At 32.9% G+C, this 19885-nt stretch overlaps 6 protein-coding genes and 1 long non-coding RNA gene across 9 annotated transcripts; 3 read left to right on the top strand and 4 right to left on the bottom strand.

Annotated features, from left to right (window-relative positions):
- Window positions 1-94: 94 nt before the first annotated feature.
- Window positions 95-2275, bottom strand: AT5G46000 (Mannose-binding lectin superfamily protein; the record flags this gene model as incomplete). The annotated part of the gene is made up of 6 exons (NM_123968.2): window positions 95-520; window positions 752-1032; window positions 1198-1353; window positions 1492-1627; window positions 1852-1959; window positions 2069-2275. The coding sequence occupies 6 exons, from the start codon at window positions 2273-2275 to the stop codon at window positions 218-220; spliced, it is 1191 nt and encodes a 396-aa protein (NP_199412.1). The 3' UTR covers window positions 95-217.
- A 4162-nt stretch (window positions 2276-6437) lies between these two features.
- Window positions 6438-7167, top strand: AT5G46010 (Homeodomain-like superfamily protein). The gene is made up of 3 exons (NM_001344653.1): window positions 6438-6621; window positions 6853-7054; window positions 7141-7167. Exons 1-3 carry the CDS (start codon window positions 6483-6485, stop codon window positions 7145-7147), a joined length of 348 nt encoding a protein of 115 aa, NP_001318748.1. The 5' UTR covers window positions 6438-6482; the 3' UTR covers window positions 7148-7167.
- A 986-nt stretch (window positions 7168-8153) lies between these two features.
- Window positions 8154-8426, top strand: AT5G06775. The gene has a single exon (NR_142946.1). It is a non-coding gene; the product is annotated as an other RNA (long non-coding RNA).
- A 277-nt stretch (window positions 8427-8703) lies between these two features.
- AT5G46020 (28 kDa heat/acid-stable phosphoprotein-like protein) lies at window positions 8704-10807 on the bottom strand. The gene is made up of 8 exons (NM_123970.6): window positions 10462-10807; window positions 9924-9964; window positions 9762-9839; window positions 9592-9678; window positions 9458-9492; window positions 9270-9355; window positions 9112-9177; window positions 8704-9008 (listed from the first exon to the last, which is right to left on the bottom strand). The coding sequence occupies exons 1-8, from the start codon at window positions 10526-10528 to the stop codon at window positions 8974-8976; spliced, it is 495 nt and encodes a 164-aa protein (NP_568653.1). The 5' UTR covers window positions 10529-10807; the 3' UTR covers window positions 8704-8973.
- Window positions 10808-11153: 346 nt separating this feature from the next.
- AT5G46025 (Ras-related small GTP-binding family protein) lies at window positions 11154-11495 on the bottom strand (the record flags this gene model as incomplete). The annotated part of the gene is made up of 1 exon (NM_148096.1): window positions 11154-11495. One exon carries the CDS (start codon window positions 11493-11495, stop codon window positions 11154-11156), a length of 342 nt encoding a protein of 113 aa, NP_680401.1.
- A 4454-nt stretch (window positions 11496-15949) lies between these two features.
- AT5G46030 (transcription elongation factor-like protein) lies at window positions 15950-17360 on the top strand. 3 transcript variants are annotated; one of them, NM_123971.3, is made up of 5 exons: window positions 15950-16138; window positions 16419-16542; window positions 16617-16687; window positions 16775-16796; window positions 16881-17360. In NM_123971.3, exons 2-5 carry the CDS (start codon window positions 16430-16432, stop codon window positions 17035-17037), a joined length of 363 nt encoding a protein of 120 aa, NP_568654.1. In that variant the 5' UTR covers window positions 15950-16138; window positions 16419-16429; the 3' UTR covers window positions 17038-17360. The 3 variants fall into 3 exon arrangements, with proteins under 3 accessions (NP_568654.1, NP_001330050.1, NP_001330049.1); NM_001344654.1 differs by having other exon boundaries at window positions 16005-16301; window positions 16881-17292; NM_001344655.1 differs by having other exon boundaries at window positions 16016-16138; window positions 16236-16542; window positions 16881-17272.
- Window positions 17296-19450, bottom strand: AT5G46040 (Major facilitator superfamily protein; the record flags this gene model as incomplete). The annotated part of the gene is made up of 4 exons (NM_123972.1): window positions 17296-18157; window positions 18260-18825; window positions 19020-19237; window positions 19336-19450. The coding sequence occupies 4 exons, from the start codon at window positions 19448-19450 to the stop codon at window positions 17296-17298; spliced, it is 1761 nt and encodes a 586-aa protein (NP_199416.1).
- Window positions 19451-19885: the final 435 nt, after the last annotated feature.

The raw sequence follows: 19885 nt of genomic DNA on the forward strand, positions 1-19885 counted from the left end.
AAGAAAAAATGATAACTAGTAAAAAATATAAAAGCAGAGAGTATAAACAGACTAGTACTTCATTCAAACATAAGAACCATAAGACAGTGTTAATGAGGATACTATAAACCGTGTAGAAACAACAACTATGACGACAACATAAGACCATAAATTAAGGAGATTATAAGCATATATAGCTTTTTCTCTCAATTATTCTATCAAAGCAAAGATTAAAAGCTTAAGCGTTAGCGATTGGCTTGACATAAACCCCAATTTGGTTGAGAGAAACTTCAGTCTTCCCATAAAACCCAACAATCTTGTGATCTTTCTCCTCAAGCTTGAATGATGTTCCCTCGTAAGTGTATTCTGGACTGTGACTTAACACTTGATATGTTGTACGGTTTGTATTGAACTTAAGCATCGTCATATAACCGGTAAAAAATGAAGACATGGCAGATGCGGATGCATTAGGTGCTGCTAACCTCTTACCATAGTGTCCTTCAACGGATGTGATGTATTCCTTGTTAAAATAGAGCTTGAACTACAACAACAGAAAAAAGACAAAACGAAGTTATATATATATATATATATATATATATATATATATATATATATATAATGTTAGCGTATGTATTTAATTCTAGATTAAAGCATATAACTCTTTTTCCTTATCATCTCTATGGATGTCTTCATCTCCGTGAGCGTCTCCGATTACAGGTCCATTGATGTACTCAAACTTGACCGATTTCACTAATTTGTCATTGTATCTTACTGTTATCATTCGAGCATCGTCGTGAATCCCATCATCCCACTCGTTCCCAAGGACACCACCTTTTGCATTTAGTTTCTTGACCGGAGGAACTACCACCACCGCAAAATTTGCTCCGAGTGCATTGATACGATTTACGGACGACCTTCCTCGGAACCCCACAATCTTATCGAACCCTTTTGCCTCAAGTTGGAATTTTGTACCAACCGGTTTCCCAAATTTCTCAGAACTTCTATTCATTGATGTTTTGAAAGTTAAAGACGAGATGAATCCATCTTTGTCGTCTTGTCGACAGTTCCCTCCACGGATTTAACATACTCACCATCTTGATCCTTTAGCACAAACTGCAAAAAAAAGGACTCTTAATTAGAGCGAGAGGGAAAAAAACAAAAAAAAGAACATGAATTCAAGAAACTGATATACATACATATATATATATACCTCTTTACGTTCTTTCGAATCCTTTCCGTGACAATGAGTTATCCGGTCGTTTCCCTTAACATAGTGGAACTCAACGGAGCTCACACAATGAGCATCTTCTCCAACACACAATTTACTCAGACGATCATAAGCCCCATCATCCCAAGAGACCCCGTTGGATCCTCCTTGAGGTTCCAAATGCTTAAAAGTAGAAGAAACAACGTAAAAGTAAGCTCCTATGGCGTCGAGAAAGTCACCAGAACGTCCATGGAGACCAAGAAGCTTCGTTCCATTTTTTCACTCCAAAACAAAATCTCTGCTACCAGTACCGGGCATACGAAACTGCTCAGATGTTCTCCCGTGTGATGTTTTGAATTGAAGCTCCGACACCGTGTTCCAATACATTGGAGTTCCCATTTTTGCAGCAAGATTTATGTCGTATTTGTCTGCAGCAGTGAGCTACGGAACAGAACAATTATTGTACTTAAAAACAAATCAACTAAACGAAGATATGACTAATAAACAGAGCCAACAAACACCTCAGTTTTTTGGTAAATATGATCCACATGTTTATAGCCAAGACCATCGGGATGAAAACAGAGCAAGTAAAAGATCAGAATTATTTTTGAAAAAAAAACAGAGCAACTAAAAAATGAGACTAAAGAAACAACGCAAACAAACACCTGTTCAAATGTTCTCCCGCCGGTAGATTTGTATCTGTGATGATCGTTTCTGCATGTTCCCCAAATAGACGTAATGTATTCGTCTGGGCACTTCACTTCAAACTCGGTCTTAATAACATAGCAAAACAAAAGAAAAAAAAGAGCAGTTAAAAGCAAGAGCAAAAACAAATCATGGGGGGAGAGAATTATGAATAATATTAAAAATGAAATTTCAAACCTCTGTAATATGTGTTCCTCTTGCTCTTCCGTGTTCTTTAACAACGACATCACCGTTTTTCACGTACTGGATCTTGAGGTAAACGATGCCATGAAAGTCTTCTCCAACTATCAATTTACGCACACCGTCGTAAGTACCCTCGTAAACACCATCATCAAATTTGTTTCCATTGGAACCACCGTAAGCTATGGTCACTTTCTTTGACATTCCTAGCTCTCTGATGAAAGTGATCAGTGAAGGAAAATGTTTTGGGTATATGTGTATATATACTGAAATGTTTTATGCACCGAGATTTCTTGATTTTTAATCTTATATTTCAAAGAAAAATTAGATTATATTTCACATACTGTAATTGGTAAATCATCACAATTCAAACAGATTCCACAATATGTTTTGTTTTATATCTTAGTTGGTATATATCATAGTCAATTCTAACACATCCTTACGACTAATTATGATAGGGTGAATTTAAGTAAATGACAAACGAAAAAGTGTTATTGGCAGTAAATGTAATAGAAGAAGAGAAGAAGACATTTATATATCATATATGCAAAACATGTGTATAAATATATACTTACGTATATTTTGATGGTATTAAGAAATATACAGAATGATGGATTTTTGAATACATATATATATATATATATATATACATACCTTCTGAAGATGGAGAAGAAATGTTGCAATTAAAGCTTTGCATGGATGATGGAAGATGGATATCATCGTGTTGCCTTGATGATTATGATGATTATGATCCTTATTATAATTCTTGTTATAGCTAGATGACATTATGATGATGCAGGAGATAGATAGATCAATATATTACCATTTTCATCAAATTTCTACGTCCATCAATAAATCAATATATTACCATGCAATTTTCATCTACGTACAGTTTATTACGCGTCTCTCTCACTGCAATTAATATCGATGGTAGAATCACTAAGGAAAAAATAAAATAAAAAAATAATATAAAGCAAGGCATATAAAACACACAGACCTATGATTTGCATACATTGTATAAATATGCACGCATCACGAATACACGGTCATAAAAATATATATGAAAAAAACTTGGAGAAGAAAAAATTCAACTAATTTGAACTTCTTTTACTCGTAAGTAGGTAAAACGCATTAATTTATATATATATATATATATATACATATATGTTTACTATCAGGGCGGATCGAGAACCTAATTTAGCTTAGGGCACAATAAGTTTTACATCATTATATTATTATTTTTTTTAAAACATTTCTTACTTTCTTCACTATTTTGAAACATTTTCACTACTATCACATTTGTCATTTTGAACAATTATGTTTTAGCAAAATAAACTGAACAATTGTTTAAATTTGTTTAGCTCAACGATACCTCATATCTCATAACCAACGTTTACACTTGTTACACATTGTACTTCTAATTGGCTAATAAGGCATTTTTAATGGTTTTTTATTTTGTATTATAAATGTGGAGTATTTTAGTGTCTATAACATAATTACTTGGAAAAAAGAGCATAGGGCACGTGCCCACCTTACTTATGCCGTGGATCCGCCACTGTTTACTATGTTAAAATTGTTCTTTCACAAAAGTCTTTGAGATCTGTATTATCTTTCTTTTTTTGTTTCTTTTTGATTAAAACCACAACTTTTTCCGATTAGGAAACTCCCATATTTGTAGTAAATAGTAGTTCTTTATTTTTCATCCATTAGAGTAACTACCAACTCATTTTTTTTTTGTCTTTTACTAAAAACACTATATGCATTATGATATATATTCTGTATTCATAATAAAAATACAGATATTCACGTCTTATACATTAATTTGAAGACAAGCAAATGCTTGATCATCTGTTGCCTTTAAGTTGAAATTTCATAAATTAAGTTTATTAATTCATAAATTAGTTTATTAATTACCTTACAAAAAACCCATGACCCATACAAAAGAAATCATTTCAACATATTTCCGCGTTTTATAGATTGTATTTCTTTAAGCCTAACGGTGGAAACCACAAAATCTCTAAACGTCACTGAGCAGTTCTCGGTAAATTTTTTTTTTTTTTTTTTTTTGGAAAACAGTTCTAGGTATTTCTTTAAGCATAAATGTTACTTTATTTCTGTCTATTTAAATTATATTGTTTTGTAAAGTTTTAGGTTATGAGGAAGTTGCTAAAATCGACCCTGAAGAAACCAAGTTGCTTATAATGCTCATAGAGTTCATCAAGTAAGTGAAGAGCAAATTTCTATGCACATGTAGTCCATAACATATTAACATGTAATTTAAATGTCATAATCTTCTTATAATATACCTTACAAGGACCATATATTATATATGTATATATATATATATAGATCCCACGGACCTACGTTAAAAAAAGTCATACTGTTATTCTGTTAACTACTTTTAGAAATTTCCTTTCTTATAGCTGATGTCATGGTAAATTTGCATTCTCCATGAAACATTTTACAATTTATCAATATTTTTAGTTTTGTTCTACTGAGATTTTTTATTCTAAGTTATTTTATCGTATATATATTATTGATACATGAAATAATGTATATGAACAAAAAAAAAGTATTGACTGATTGGATACTTGTTAATGTCTCTCCTCTATTTATAGATCGATTATATATAGTTCAAGTAGGTGCGTTAAGTTTTGTGTTTACTACGTTGATGATATTCTTTTAAAAAAGTCTTCAAGATATTTCCCTCTATGTGTTCACTTGATTAAAAGCACAACTTTTTTCGATTGGGAAACTCTTGCACACAGTTCTTACTCCTAAATTTGTATGTAATTATTTTTCACATCCATTGTATCAACCACCGACTCAAATTTACATACCACTTTATTCAAAATTGCACTAGGATGTGAATGTGACTCATATACATATGTGTCTTTTAAATTTTATAAACACATAGATATCCACGTTTATACATTTGAACATACACAATTCGTAATCTTTTAGTTGAAATTTCTTTTAGAAAAAGAATTATTTCCATACAAAGGAAATATTTCAACATATTTCACTGTGTTATAGATAATATTTATTTTAGCCTAATGAACACAACACAATCTCCACACATCACTGGGCAATATTCCGTAATATAGTTTAATAGTTTATCAGTTATATATACAACTAAAATATCTATTAGTTTGCTTAAAAGAAAATAATATATATATTAAGAAACTTAATCGAAAACGATATCTGAATTCCTTTTTTTTTACTATAGTAATTTGAATCTAAATTATGTATAAGTTAAGACAATATGTTTATTTTCAACATTATGCGTGAAGATGGTACTTAGACAAACTGGTGAAGATAAATGCATGTTCTAGCCTCTAGGTGGGATATCAAGTGGACTCCTATAAATAGAAGGTTGTACAGTTTATATATGTGAAAATTTAGGATATGGACAAATTAAAATAACGTGAAAACTCCACTTAGGATATATGTTTTGAGTTATCTTGGAACATAATTATTGCAAACAATTCCAAGAAGAGTTTGGCGAACCATTTAGAAAATATGTTTCATACTCGAAATTTTTATGTAAAAATGTTCTATATATAGTTTTTTTATTTTTTTTGCTTAATTGTACATAATTAATATAATGCAGCGCATCTCTAATTAAAACGAACGTGTCGTTTATCACGTTCGAGCTAATTCGTAATTTGGAATTTGGTTTTATGGGCTTAATGTTTATTTAGGCTTAGAATGCTTGTGTTTGTATGCTTCTTCGAGCAAAGGTTTTCGTTCTCTTTGACTTATTTAAGAAGACGTGAATTCATTATTGTGACTGTTTTTGATTATTGATTAAAGATATTCAAAAATATATTGTGACAGGTTTTGAGAAGAGGACTTTCAATCTTAAGCAATTTTCGTGTGCAAAGTTAAAAAGTTATGAGAGAAGGATCCATCAATCACACGTATCATTATGTATTACACAATTTAATCCACTAGACCATATTTTTTCTTTTTCTTTTCTCTTTTTTTTTTTCCCACCCGAATATGTGTATTGTTGTACCTTTAGCAATCTCATTGCGTCGTGTATATTTTCCTTTTTTTCTGTTGAACTCAACTAACTATATATGTATATCATCTAATCAAAGAATGTGGACGAGTAAAAAGTTGAATTTCATCTTCGTCAAGTTTCTTTCATAAATATCTTTATGTGTGTATGCGTAATGCGTGTATATTTATACTATCTTTGTGTGTTTTATATGCCTTGCTTTATATTTCATTTAAATTTCTTTAATTATTTTTACCGTCAATATTAGTTGTAGTACGAAACGCGTAATTAAAGGTAGATGAAAATTGCTATATATTGATTTGTAAAATGGAGATACTTTGTTATCTATCTCTTGCCTTAGCCTAAGCACTTCTATCTATCTCCTTCTTCTTTATCATCATCCAAATGTCATCTAGCTCAAACAAGAATTCTAATAAGGATCATGATGATCATCATAATGATCAAGGCCAACACAATACCATCCATACTCCGTCTTTCATGCACACCTTTGAAATAAGTAACATTTCTTCTCCATCTTCTCCAGGTATATATATGTATTCACAAATCCAACAACACTATGAATATTTTTCTTAGTTACATCAAATATGTGTACGTATATATTTATATACATGTGTTTGATTTGACTATGACTTCTAAATGTCTTCTTCTCTTCTTTGTTACATTTACTAATTAATAACACATTCTTTTTTTGCTACGTAATTACATTCTCTTAAATAGTAAACGATATCTAACAATTCACCCTTTTATGAATTAGTCGTATCGGATCCTAAACCAGAATGGAAACCAAATCAACATCAAGCTCAAATACTCGAAGAACTTTTCATCGGCGGTACGGTTAACCCGTCTCTAACCAGTATCAAACAAATCACGATCAAACTTCAAAGTTATGGTGAAGAAGTCGACGACGCAGACGTCTACAAGTGGTTTCACAACCGAAAATATAGTCGCAAACCGAAGTTAGTATCATATTTTATGTTCTTGTAAATAATTGTGGGTATTATTACCGGTATCTATTATTTACTTTAATGTTTTGGTTTTGCAGATCCTGATCTAGAAATGTTGAAGATATACAGTGGGTTAAAACCAAAATATATAAAGAGGAGTTTGTTATAAACGCTTTATATTTCTATTTATTAAGAATTATGATAGAGAAAATTACTGTGATAAGTTGTCATACTTCTATAAATGTATTTTCTGAAAAATATTAATTATAATTATTCAAAATATAGCATCCATACTTAAACTAATCATCTAATTTTTTTGAGCTTTTATCAATATATAGGTTTCATATTTCCCATAAAAATATAATTTAAGTCACTATTCATATTATGTAGAACAAATACAATTGAATTATACAAACATACAAATAGTCATATGATCTCTTGGACTATTTGTCTATGTTTGACCAAAAAAAACTTTATTTCATATGTCAAAATCATGTAGAAACCACGTGGACGCTTCTCGTTACTTTTTCTTTTTATAAAGTTGTTGAAAACGCAACTTCCACGAAATTGAGTGACAAGAACACGAACAGAGCTTACAATAAAAATTGAAAATGAGTCATGAGTGCGTAACAAGTTTGTAGTCTTGAGCGGTTTTCTCCATTTCTATTTTGTTCACACGGCTAAATTCATCTTCTGCCTCACTTCTTAATTTTATGAGATCTTGAAGAAGAAGAAGAAATGATGTTGATATCGGATGTGGCTTCATTAGTTGGAGGTGTCTCGAGGAGCTCCAATTTCTGAGATTTTCAAATTGGTTAATCGAAGAAGCCAAGAAAGTGAAAAGGATTGCAAACCCTTATCTCAAGATCTGGCGTCCACAATGGAGAGATTGGTTCCGATTTTCAAAGAAATTGACTCAGTGCAAGAAAGATCCAACGGTGAACTAAATGTTGTGATCAAAACGTTAGAAAGCTGAGAAGATGGTACACAAATGTTCAAGAGTTCCGAAGAGACCATCATAATGAATGTAAGAGAGTCTTGCATGTTGTTCTATTTATATTTAGCATAACACTTTGACATAAACCTAGACGAATAAGAATATCTATCGATTAACGCTCTCATGCCTACTCTTGTATCCAGAGATACTTAAGCGTCTAACAACTCTTGAGGAGGATTCATGCAGTGACACAGACGAATCTGCCAGCTGGTTTTGCTTAATATGCAAATATCTTGGTGGCCAAGGCTTGGAAAGTTTAACCAGTCATCTCTCTAGTCAAAAACATTCACTTGAGGCACCAACATCTGTATAAGGCAAATGAGATTTATATTTGTAGAAGAAACATCAAGGATCACAAGCATGGATCTTTGCTTTCTACAACAACAAATGAAAAATCATTATGATTGTTGTTTCCTAGAATTTACATCGAAAATTTGAAAAACTTACGACCGTGATGGATTGTAGACAAACAAGACCTAACTAGCTGCTACGTATAGGATTTTTATTTTGGGATTGCCAATGTTTTCAAGTCTTAAAACAACATAGTTTATGTAAACTTCAAAACGTTTTCTTTTTTTGCCAGTTTCTAAGGACTTCTACAGATCAATGTTACGATCAGGATAAATTCTTAGTAGTGTTACCAGTGACTAGTGTAGGTATGATTTGAATTTGTTGCAGGTAACACTAAGTTACCGATTTCTAATTCAGGTAAGAACACAAATGTCATCATTATCAGTACTGAGGAAGCTTCCACGCATAAATCTTAAACGAGTTTATATTTTGAACTACATCCAATCCTTTTAAACCGAACTTAAAATCGAGAGATAACAGAGTAAATAGCAGAGGTTTTATCTTTTATCAATCGAAAAAGAACAAAGTAAAAACAACACATCTTAATCGCATAGTAGGCAGGTCTTTTGAGTGTGATCACTTCTCATTTGCGCCCTTCGACTTTCTTAGCGTCTCTTGCTGCAACAAACCAAAACATTACACGATCAGAAACATGAGTAAGAAGTTTCTATTCGAAATCAAAACATCACAAAAGGTAAGCAAACGCTTCAGAGGTTATTACCGGCTTTTTCCTCTTCTCGCTTCTTGGCAGCTTCTTCTCTCTGTTGGCGAATCAGAGCCAAACGATCTGTACACACACAAAGAGGACAAGATAATCGATAAGCAAATTTGGAAACGTAGAAAGAAACAACTGAGAACAAAAGATATATTCTTGTTTACCCAAGTCCTTCCTTGCTTGTTCGGTTTTGCCTTGCTCTTGCAACCTCATGTATCGCTCATGAGCTCGCTGCTTCTCTAGCTCCTCTCTACAAGATTAATTTTAAGACGCTAATAATATTTAGAGGATTCCTGAACAAGAACTGTTGAAGAATATAGAGCTTAAGAGTGTTTTAGTAGTAGTAACAGACCTTTCACGCCTTGAGAGTTCAGTGGTTTTACTAGCCTAACAAAAGGGAAGAACAGAAAGAAAATCCCAAGTTATAAATACAGACAAACATATATAACAGATTTACAGAAACTGACTACTGATTAGATGACTTACATCGAGGTCTTTTGCTTTCAAGGTCTTTTGTCTTACTCTGTTAGGGTTATCAACTTCGATAACAGCTTCAGCTCCTTTCTTCTTCACCTGATATTATAAACCAAGTAAAGATGAATTGTCCAACAATGATAATAGATGAGGCCGCATACAATGCAGAAGTTTTCACTCACATCAGCTTCATCTTCGGATTCTTCTTCAGATTCCTCCTCTGACTCTTCTTCAACATCTTCTTCGTACTCAGCTTCTTTCTGATAATGTCATTAAAAGAACAATGATTCACCCCCACACACACACACATCAACAAAAATGTGAAAGCAAAACTACAAAAATACCTGTTTGAATGATCGAGGACGTGCAGCAGATGTGCCAGCAACTACAAAACACACACAGGCAATAAGTTTAAAACATTCATCCACATAAATCTCAATTTTACAGCTTCAGAGAACCCAAAACTGGACCAGATTACACGAAACTGAATGCTTGTAATGCAAATCCTATGATCATAGACCATAAAATAATCCTAGACACGAAACACAAATAACTCATTGAATACTCAAAAACACAAATAAGCAAACGAAGATATACCAAAAACCTAAACTTATTGAATACTCAATGGTCATATAACTCATATCAATCAACTAAACAACAAATATCTGGACTTGCACAGCAGAATAATAAAAAAATCGTAATTTTTTACCAATCGTTACTTATATATCAACTATTTTATTCCATTTAGATTAAACAAGCTCACAATTCCAAAACTGCTACAACCAAGAATAACCAATTAGGGCAATCACGAAAATTCCAAAAAAATCAAGATTGATTTCAAATCGAACTCAAAAATCAGAGCAACGAATCAAAATTACTTACGAATATCAGCAGCACTAGAGAATCGGCGTTGGCCGGTAGGTTTACCCTTGAACTTGCCTCTTCCCATTGTTTCAAACAAAAAAAAAACCAAACTTTTTCCGAAAGAGAGAGAACAAATCAAAAACGAAAAACGAAACCAGAGAATTTGATACTTGAACCCAGATAACGAATCGATTCGAAAACGAATAAAAAGATGAGCTTTTTGTGAAATTAGTGGAGGATCTTGTCCTCTCTTCCGGTTACGAGTGAAAGAGACGAAAACCCTAAAGCCACCTGTGGATTTGGGGATTCTTTCTTTGAGTGTGGATTTTTATTTTTATTCCTCTGTTTCGCGGTGTACTATAAAATCATCTCAACTTATAGATCAAACGGTTACTAACTCGTTTTGCTGTAAATGGTCAAATACGACGACGTGTTTCGATAAGCGTACTCTTTATCGTAAAAGAACAAAAAAACGGCGTCGTCGCGGTCCAAGTTTATAGGCCAAAGCTGTTTTGGGTTTCCACAATAACTTGGTAAAGGTTTAGGGTAAGTTAAGTTATATTGATGGTATTGTATAGAGAGATTCAAGAAAATCATTTTTAACAAATCAAGGCAATTGATGAGTTTCATTTTAAAGTTGTCAAACATAAATGATATTATATTGATCATCACAAACAAAGTTGTAACCGAAAAAGAAGAGGATGAAATCATCATGGACTCGTGACATCATTGTAGATCTGAGTCAAAACATTTGTGAAACATTCTTCGACGTTGGTGGCATCAAGAGCTGATGTTTCAATGAATAAAAGTTTTTCTTTCTCTGCGAAAGACTTTGCTTCCTCCATTGATACTTCTCGACGATGGTCAAGATCAGATTTGTTACCAACGAGCATGATCATGAGCTTGTCGGTATCAAAGAATCCACGAAGTTCCTTAAGCCACTGCTCAACATTCTTGAACGTTGTGTGACTCGTAATATCGTATACAATTAGAGCTCCCATGGCTCGATGGTAGCGAGCATGTCTTACATGTCTATAGCTATACGAATACATGGAAACAAAAAAAAGCATGTAAAAAAAACTTAACTGGAGTACCTAATCCGGTTTTTGGTTTTTTGAATTTTAGATAATATAAACCAAAGGATTACCTTTGATTTGGTTTAAATGCAGTTTCAGTTTTAGTACAATTGTGGTTAAATCTATATATAAACTTTGAATGTGATATTATAGAAATGAGGTTTTTCGGTTTATCTTTTAATCTAATTTAATTTCAGTAGATTTCTTATTTTTTTAAAAAAGAAAAAAAAATTGGTTTGCTTATTTCATTTGGTTTTCCCTAGCTTTTATTCAATAGAGATTGGTTAAACTAGAATAAATCTCTTAGAAAGATAGAGAAAGGGTTTATAGATCGAACCGTTCTCGACAATCGATGTCTCATAGTTGAGCCGCGATAATTTTCTCATTGTTGTGAATGGTTCGGGTCTCAAATTTACTACCGACAGTTGATTTTAACTCATTGAACTTATTTTTTGTGAATCGAGTCATAATGTTTGATTTACCCACACCAGAATCTCCTAACATCATTACTTTGAATAGATAATTGTAGTTGTTGCCGGGGATGTTCACTGCCATGATTCACAAACCTCGAATCCGAAAAGACAGAAAAATAAAATTTAACTATTTGATTAAAAGACTAAAAAAATATTTGTTAGTATTTAGGTGTGATTTAGAATGATATATATATATATATATATAGCACAATAAATAAAATTTAACAATCCTTTCATATCCATGCAAGTACATAGAAAAATATTAAATTGAGGATCTATATAAATTTCTAACAATTTTGTCTGTTAGATGATTTTCTAGGAACATTACAAGTATTTCTTTCACTTAACATTATCTTTGGACATGTGTAGGTTAGATGTTAATGTTTTAAATTTATTACTATACAATAACGCTTCTTTTCATGACTTTAATGATATTATAGAAAGTAAATAAATGAAAGATTCTAAACTATTGATAAAAGTTTGTTATAATTTTGTTGGTTAATTTTTCACAATCTTGTATAGGTTTCCAAAAAATCTTTCTATTTTGATGACATTTTTCATGACTTTATTTTGTGATTTTTTTTTTAGAAAGTCATAAACTAATAACACAATAATTTAATTCATTAACAATCATAGATTTTTTGTTTTAATTGAATAACACAAAAAAAAAATAACTTGATAAAGTATGAATCCAATAACTCTATATTTATTGAAGATTTTAAATTATTTTTACAAATCTTAAACTAATAACATCAAATTTTAACAAACCTTTTAAAAATCTTGAACATTATAAGTCATCACGGAACTTCCAATTTAACATTATCTCTTTTTTAGATATGTGTATGTTTTTCATTTAATTTTATCCCATACATTGAATATATATTTGGAATCATTGTTTTCTTCACAATCGTTCGGATGGTTTTACTCCAAAACGCGTGATTATCTATCAACAAAATTAGGATATTTTCTTGAGTCTTGGTTTTCTTTAGATATAGAGATTTGTATAGTTGTGAGGTTTCAATTCCTTGGATCAGGTTGCAATTTTTGAGATTCTTTAAAGTTAAACCACCATCAATTCTCTAACACATTATTAAAATTTTAAAAACACTACTATACAATTTTCACATACTTAAGTCTTTAATTTTAAAATAAATGAAATTATTCAATTGTCACATAGCGAGAAAACCCTAGAACAATCAATACTTTCACATACTCTTTTTTTTTCCTCAACTTTTTTTTTTGTCGGGTTTTTCCTCAACTTTGACATACTCAAAATAAACAAGGGAATGTTCCACTATAAGACACTTTCAACGTAAGTTTAGACAATATAGACACTTTCTAAGTTAGAGGCACTTTTCTTTCTTTTTGAAGGAAAACTTGACTTTTATACCCCTTAACTAAAAAATCGAAAACAATAACTAAATATATATCTTAACCAAACAATTAAAAAAACAAAAGAATTTAGATACGTAGTTATTAATATAGACCATTAGATTGAAAAGTAAAAATTAAGATCTATGGCTGAGATTAAAGACAATAAATGGATTAATTTTTTGATGTTATAAATCTGATTAGAAAAAGGTATCTCTCTTCGTCTCTAGAACTAAATCTCTCTCTTTAAAAAAACAATCGTTTCTCCCTTTCTCCTTCCTGAAGATCGATTTTTCATAAATCCATAGTAGTTTAAAAAAGAAGCAGAGAGATGTTGAAAATCGTTTCTCATGGAATCAATCGATTATTCTCTATGAAGTTCTTTAATCCACACAACTTTCCTCAGGAACATGATAATAGTAGTAAATGGAGGTTTTTCCTATGGTTACTCTAGACGAAGGAGGATCTCCTTGTGTTGGACAGGTTTGTGATTTCTTTCCAGGGATAAAAAAAATTTGATTGTTTGTTTATGATGAACGATTTTTTGGCTACGGAAGAGTGTCATGGAGTTCTGGTGAATTTTTTGGCTATGTTTGGTGATTTCATTTTTAATCAAGTTGGGAATCAATAGGAAACAACTAAGCATACAACATAGATTAGAAGAGATATCAAGATGGATCTGATTTAAGTAAGATTTGGCGACTAATTCTAGATGATTAGGGTTATTTGTGATTTATTACAAGGAATTTGTGTTCTCATTGATTTGGCGAGTAATTCTGTATGACTAGGGTTATTTGTGTTTTCTTAAAAAGAATTTGTGTTCTTGTTGAAATCTTGTTCATTGGAATTATTTGTGTTTGGTAAATCTTCATTGGTGGCTAAGGATGTGTTTGTAGCTCTTACGGCGTTTGTTATTGGTGATGTCCATTATGAATGGCAAATTATGGATGGCACATTATGGATGATGAATCATGGATGGCATATTATGGATGACGCATCATGGATTGTACATTATGGATTGATATGGTGAGATTTGTAAATCTTTTGGTCTTACATGTTAAGAGTAAAAGATGAAGAATTGGAGAAGCATGTCTAACATCCTAAAAACAAGCTATATCCGGTTGATTTGCTACGATTTTGTTTTTGTGAAACGGTGGCTGTAAAGCGGTGAAAAACTTTGCTGTTCTCCTCTAGTATAAACATTGACCTTTATGATGGTTCTACGACTTAGATCGAGTTGGTCTCCAATGTTAATGTTCATCGTACTATTAAAGGCCACAAAATGTTGATCATCGTGAGATTATACCGTGTATCACTTTCTTCTATAATTCCAGAAATTCTTATACAAACACATATTTAATGTCCACGCGCTAATGACCATATGGTAATATTCTCGTGGCATCAATATATTGTCTTAAAGGTAGAGATCTCTGCAAATTGAAAGAAAAATCAACAAATAATTTATCCAGTATAGATTGTCCATTTAAACTTGTCCAAACGGTTCACTTTTATATTTGCCCTTAAAGTAATGAAAAGAAATTGTACCAATTTGCCCTTAAAGTAATGCAGACGCAAATAACTTATAAATGAAGCTCTCCTTTTTTAGTCATGGCCGTTCACTCCAGATGAGATCGTGTCTGAGAAACTATCATTTTTTATCTTCTCTGTCTTCCATGTTTTTTTTTTTTCATCATTTTCATTTCCTTTTTCAAAATCATCAATCATGGTGGTTCTCTATAATTCTTACAAATCATAGAAATTCTGAGATTATCTCAAAATTCTCTATCATAACTTAAAAACGAAGGATATATTAAGAATCAACAACAGAACATTGCTGCTACAATTGATCTTCTTACACGCTTTATATACTTAAACTTGAGTACTTGGACACTCATCAATGGACAACTATGCTTCAGATGTGAGTTACTAGATGACCACTTGGACTAGAGTGCTTGGACACTTATCAATGGACAACTATGCCTCAAATGTGAGTTATTAGATGACCATTTGGACTTGAATGCTTGGACACTCATCAATGGACAACTATGCCTCAGATGAAGTTACATCGACAATGGCCTTTTTGCTGCTACTCGCGTTCTCAACATCACGAACCGTTTCAAGCCCAGATTGCTTAGAAGGTAACTGATCATGGTTAACATCCTCACTTTTCATTGTAATCGATGACAGAGATTCCTTAATCAAGGAGAGAAATAAATGGAACCAAATCAAATAATTGTTGAGAGACAGGGAAGATGATGATAAATCATATGAAATTGGGCTTTTAGTTTTGATTTGGAATATTGAGATTCCCGTAAAAAATTGGTTTTGATTTTGGAAAGAGAGAGAAATAAAGACGATGGAGAAAAGAGTTGAGAGAGAAAATGAGGAGAAAGCGTTGTGGTTCAGAGGGCAATTTGGGAATTTTGATTTGGTAAAGTGCCTTCTCCTTTCAAAGTGCCTAAACGGGTAAATAGTTTTCTAAAAGTGTCTTATAATGTAATAATCTCAATAAACAATTCAAAGCTGTATACCATTCAAGCCCATTATTCAAAATTTTGTTTGACTAATACTATTCAATCGGGTCTATGGGCCTCAGAAAATAATAAATGGGCCTTAAATACTTGGAAACAATGGATAGATCGATCTCAACTTTAAAATGCGTCCAAAAATATAAACAAACAAACATCTCTCGCCGTCAGGTTACATCTATCGCCACCGCAAAGAGACCACCGTCTCCTCCGCAATCTTCATAACCTAAACAACACTCATCCCCTGGTAAGCTCAATTCTCTAATCAATTCAATCTCCTGTGATGTCGATCTGTTTCTACTCAAGTTCAATCTCACGAATCCCTTCTTTGTTCTGTAAATTAGGGTTTCACGATTTGTGTGTCTAGGGATTCAAGATCCCTAATATCTGATCATCTAGTAATTGTGAAAGTATTGATTTTTGTTCTTTTGATTTGAGTTTAGCAATTATTGAGATTTCTTTGAAGTTGAATACCTTTTCTCAATCATTATAAAAGTATTGATTTTTATGTGTGTTTTGTGGCAAAGGTACTTAAACAATGGGAAAGAGGAAATCAAGAGCAAAGCCTGCTCCTACGAAGCGAATGGATAAGCTTGACACAATCTTTAGTTGTCCTTTCTGCAATCACGGGTCTAGTGTCGAATGCATCATGTAAGATGAATCACAATATGTGAATGAAAACAATTGAAATCATTCACTGAATCCTTTGTTGTTTGTTTTCTCAGTGATATGAAGCATCTGATTGGTAAAGCAGCTTGTAGAATCTGTGAAGAAAGCTTTAGTACTACTATCACAGGTTTCTTCGATCTTTCAAGTCGATATAGAATCGGGTTTTGTGGTTTACGTATCTGATCATTCTTTTTTTTTGTTCTGGTTCTTGTAGCTTTGACTGAAGCTATAGACATGTAAGTTACACATCTATTTTCAACATTATGTTTTGGCTTTTGTATTTCTCTAAAATCTCTCTGGTGTCTTCAAAATGAATGCAGTTATAGCGAATGGATCGATGAGTGCGAGAGGGTTAATACCGCGGAAGATGATGTTGTGCAAGAAGAGGAAGAAGAAGTAGAAGAGGAAGAAGAAGAGGAAGAAGAGGAGGATGATGAAGATGACCATGTCTCTGTCAAAAGGAAGTATAACTTCTGAGACGAGTGTTTTATCGAAAATCATGTAAGTCGTCGTCTTAGAGTTATCTGCTTTATGTTGTAATATCTATCTGATGAAATCACAAGAACAATCTTTAGTGTTTTCTCAGTGTCTGATAGAGAAACATACATTTAAGTGAACAATCTTTAATCACAATAACAGTGTATGATTATGATTTGTAAGTGGATTTAAGGCTTTGCTTAATTGGTTCCAATCCATACATTTTATTACAACCAAATAAAAACCTAATGTCTTTCCTTACTCATTGTAGTTATCTACCATATTTGGTTCTTTCTGTTCTACGTTTGCTGATTGCGTAACATCAGCTCTGTACTCATAAAATCTAATTACAACCAAGAAGAGGATGAAGTTAAGCAAATTAAGTACCGCGAAGAACATGTAATAGTTATCCAGCCTAGACTCATTCAAGTTGTTTTGAATCCATCCTCTTCCCTGCTTCTTTGTTATCTGAGACACTGACGAAAGCAAAATGCTGCTCATGAAATACCCGACTGCCATACTTGTGCTCGTATATGATGTCCCGAGGCTTTTCATACTCTCTGGTGCTTGATCGTAGAAAAACTCCAGCTTTGCTATTTCTATGAAAGCATCTGCCAAACCCATTAGTACATACTGTGGAAGCAATGTGAAAATGCTCAAAGGAATTGGTACAGCGGTCTGGTGGGTTAGCCCGTGTTCAGCAGCGACCTTGAGCCTATACCGTTCGGTTATGGACGCGATGATCATGATTAGGATGTGAAGGATCATACCGATTCCCATTCGCTGAAGCAATGTGATACCTCTTGGATTTCCGGTTAGTTTTCTCATGAACTTAACAAAGACACGGTCGTATATGACTATAGAGACGAGCATTGAGAATGTTGTGAAGCCTAGGAGACTTGCGGGTGGGATGCTGAAGTTGTTTGTGAGACGACGGTCGAGGGTCGTTCCTTGTTTGATGAACAGAGTCATTATTTGAGCAAGCATCATGCTTGGGACGAATGTTACGAAGAGGACAGGTAACATTTTTAGCATCTGTTTTGTTTCTTCCACTTCTGTGATAGTACAGAGCCTCCATTTATGGGTTGATCCGGTTTTGAGTGAAGCTCGATTTAAGAATCTGTAACACAGTTAAATCTTAGGTACATATGGTATTTTAACAAAATGCAGCAAGTATCTAAAATATTTAAACTGAACCGAACCAAATCGAACGTTCACTTACCTTAGACTTGAAGTAGAATGGATTGGGAAAGCCCTTTTGCTAGCATATTCCATAGGTGGAAGCTCATAGAAGCGCGTCGAATCACTCGACATCGGCTCGCGGGCTTTGCGAAGTGAAGCCACGATGACTCTAGCCATCTTGGTGAATGGGCTTCCCATTGGGAGTTTATGTCGGTATAACCGAGTTCCCAACAAGAATATGAAAATGGAGAAAGCAAGTCCCAAAGTTGAAAGCCCATAACCTATGGCCCAACCAACATTATCTTGAACATAGACAAGAACAGTTGTAGCAAAGAAAGTACCAAAGAAGATACTAAACATCCACCAATTGAAGAATGAATGTTTATGAATCTTGTCCTTTGGGTCAAATTCATCGAATTGATCAGCACCTATTGTAGAAATGTTCGGTTTTGTACCGCCTGTACCGATTGCTAATGTGTATAACGCTCCAAAGAATACCGCTAACTGTATAACCGAAGCTTTTTCACAGTTTTCAACATTAGCCGTCGAACATTTCGGTGGTTTAAGTCCCGGTAGCGATACTGATAGTGTCAGTAATGCCATTCCCTGTAATGTCATTAGAAAAATGTTATGTCGTATCTTTAACACAAAACTCACTCTAAATTCTTTTGTGTAACTATTTATGTGGTTATTAGAAATTGTCATAATGTCAGGTAAATAAATATCTTTAACACAAAACTCACTCTAAATTCTTTTGTGTAACTATTTATGTGGTTATTAGAAATTGTCAATGTACATACCAATAAATAGATAGCGGAAGAGATGACGAAAGTGATGTAGCGACCGAAATGAGCATCAGCAACATAAGCACCCAAGATTGGAGTGAGCCAACTAGTCCCAACCCAGTTGGTCACATTGTTCGACGACTTGACCGTGCCTTGGTGCAATTTGGTAGTCATGTAGATAACTAGGTTGCTTGATATTCCATAATACGCCATTCTTTCAAACACCTCGTACACTAATCACATCAACACTCAAAATATCAATCAACTCTTAATCATATACACAAAAATATCTGAAACAAGAGAATTTTGTTTGACTAAAAATGATATTTACCAACGACGAAGGAACAAGCTTTCCAACGGCCTGTTTGGGATCTTCGGACGCGATTTCCTCGAAGATCAACTGTTCCATCTTTTGTATAATCATCTCCTACCTCTTCTACTGTCATTTTCTGTCTTGTTCAATATAGTTTTTATACGGATCTTTTGTTTGAAGAGAGTTGGTACTTTGGTCACACAATATATAGAATAATATACATCTATATATATGCTAGTTAAATGAGCTGTCTTGCCATTTCATCACCATTTAAAAAGTAAGAGTTGAAATTGTTTATATTTTAATTAATTACTATAATTGATTTATAGTAGTTTATATGTAGACAAAACTGGTCAAATATACAATTTATTATCATTATAGTTATCATCACAGCTGTAATACCAAGATAAGCTCGCTTCATAGAAATGACACCTCTTCAACAATTTTTGTAATATTTCATATGAATGGAATGTATTATTAACTTATTTGAAAGCCGAAACCGAAAACCGAAAAAATTCACGTTAAAGTATAATTCATGCATATATATCAAACTAAAACAAATCGTATA

Source organism: Arabidopsis thaliana, chromosome 5, assembly GCF_000001735.4.
Source record: "Arabidopsis thaliana chromosome 5, partial sequence".
Classification (NCBI taxonomy): Eukaryota; Viridiplantae; Streptophyta; class Magnoliopsida; order Brassicales; family Brassicaceae; genus Arabidopsis; species Arabidopsis thaliana.